This window comes from Borostomias antarcticus (genome assembly GCF_949987555.1).
Source record: "Borostomias antarcticus genome assembly, contig: scaffold_77, whole genome shotgun sequence".
In the NCBI taxonomy this organism is placed as follows: domain Eukaryota; kingdom Metazoa; phylum Chordata; class Actinopteri; order Stomiiformes; family Stomiidae; genus Borostomias; species Borostomias antarcticus.
In genome coordinates this window covers 100,709-102,638 of record NW_028175689.1, presented here as the reverse complement: position 1 = coordinate 102,638, position 1,930 = coordinate 100,709, and the positions used below count along the sequence as shown (strand labels likewise).

The 1,930-nt window shown below is 44.2% G+C and overlaps 1 protein-coding gene across 1 annotated transcript; it reads left to right on the top strand.

The window, feature by feature from the left end:
• Window positions 1-1,456: 1,456 nt before the first annotated feature.
• LOC311329305 (ssrA-binding protein-like) lies at window positions 1,457-1,930 on the top strand (the record flags this gene model as incomplete). Its single annotated transcript, XM_084463167.1, has 1 exon — window positions 1,457-1,930. One exon carries the CDS (start codon window positions 1,457-1,459, stop codon window positions 1,928-1,930), a length of 474 nt encoding a protein of 157 aa, XP_084319293.1.

Below are 1,930 nucleotides of genomic sequence, written 5' to 3'. Positions count from 1 at the left end.
CTGGCCAACACCATATTATTATTGGCTGAAGTACGGAATTTAACAACGTTGTCAATCCATATCCATATCCATGACCAATTCTGCCGTTCGAAGATTGGATTTTACCGTATAAACGGTGGCTAACTGTGCCATTCGTTTGCGATCTTTATCCTCTCCCATAATGAGCCTGTCTTGCAGCTTTTACTGACTCTTTTGCGCGTTCTTCTTGGTTGCTTCCATTAACCATCCTTGGCGCATCACCAAGCCCTTACCGTCAAAACTTAGAATCTGCAGGTCTTATGTTTGCTCAATCCCAACCTTGTGCTGTTCGTAAAAAGCCTCAAAGTCTTGAGCCGTATCCGCTACCAGTTGCATAGCCTGTCGTTTGCCAACCATACTTGGGCAACTATCACTATGTCGTTTAATCGTTCGATCATAAAAGCGATCCATAGCATCACTTACAATTCCCCCCCCCCTCATGCCATCAGAGTACTTGTCAGTATGAGGTTTAACTGAGCATCAAGCGGAAACACGCTTGATTGCTTCCGCTGGCTGTAACTGCGATGCCTGATTAAGACAGAACCAAACAAGCTGGTTAGTTGTCATGAGGTATTTTTCCTAACGTAATTCCTCTGCTCACCGTTGCGACCCGTTACCAACGATTGCTGCGGCTCATCGCTGGTCTGTTTATCCAGATACCCTTGGAGGAGAAGGAGTAATACTTCGTTGCCTTCAGTCCTGATATAGTTCTATATGGTGCCATGCTCTTGTTAGATAATGGATTCAATGTATTGAGTGATAGCGTCCAAATGATCACGAGCTGGTGAGAAGAATGAATCATCTATAGTATTGACGTAGGATGCGTTCACAATAAACGGTGTTATGAAGTGATTGGTTTGACGACGTTATATCAGCATAAAGCCGTCTCTTTTGTGTTACCATATATATCAAAAACCATGATGCTTTAGCGGCTGCATGGTCGTATCAAAAGAACTACCACAAGACCGTTTGTAAGACAGGTCAGGACAACGAAAAACAACAATTAAGCGATGTTATAGATACCCACAGTTATACAGCAACGATCATCTTTATCAATCATGGTCAGTTGTCGAAGACCAGAACAGTCACACTGCATTTCAGCCGGCTTCTTGAACTATTACCGAGCTATAATTTCACGGGAACTGCACAATCCCCAAACCGTGCAACCAGCGATAAAAACGACCTCAAATGAAACAGCCTGCTGGCAGAAGAACGGAGAAGATCAAACATGGTTGGCAGTCATTGTACCGGTTAGGCATTACATCTTAATCGGTTTTGCTGTCCACATGATCATTGCATAGTTTTTTAATACAGTGCTTATTAACTGCAGAAATATTCACTTTGCGAAACATTCGTTGATCCTATGCTATTATCAAAACCAGTTCGGATCGCTCAAAATTGAGCGACTTTACATCAAGTGGCCCCTATAATCCAGATCATGGCAAAAAGTTCAAAGAAAGGCAAACAGGGCGATTCATCCATCGTCGTCAACAAGAAAGCCCGTTATGACTATCACATTGACGAAACTTTCGAAGCAGGCATGTCACTTGCTGGCTGGGAGGTGAAAAGTCTCAGGCAAAGCAAGGTTCAGCTAGTTGACGGCTATGTCCTGCTGAAAGACGGGGAAGCTTGGCTGATTGGTGCTCAGATCACTCCATTAACCACGACGGCTACCCATGTAGCAGCAGATCCGCTGCGTGATAGAAAACTACTGCTCCGTCAACGAGAGCTGGCAAAACTGTTTTCTGAAACCAAGCAGAAGGGTCGCACCTGTATCGCTACCAAGCTGTACTGGAAAGGGCATTTAATCAAATGCCAGATTGCCCTCGCACGAGGCAAGAAGGAATTTGATAAACGCGCTGTCACAAAAGAACGGGAGTGGAATATTGAAAAGCAGCGGGTAATGCACTAA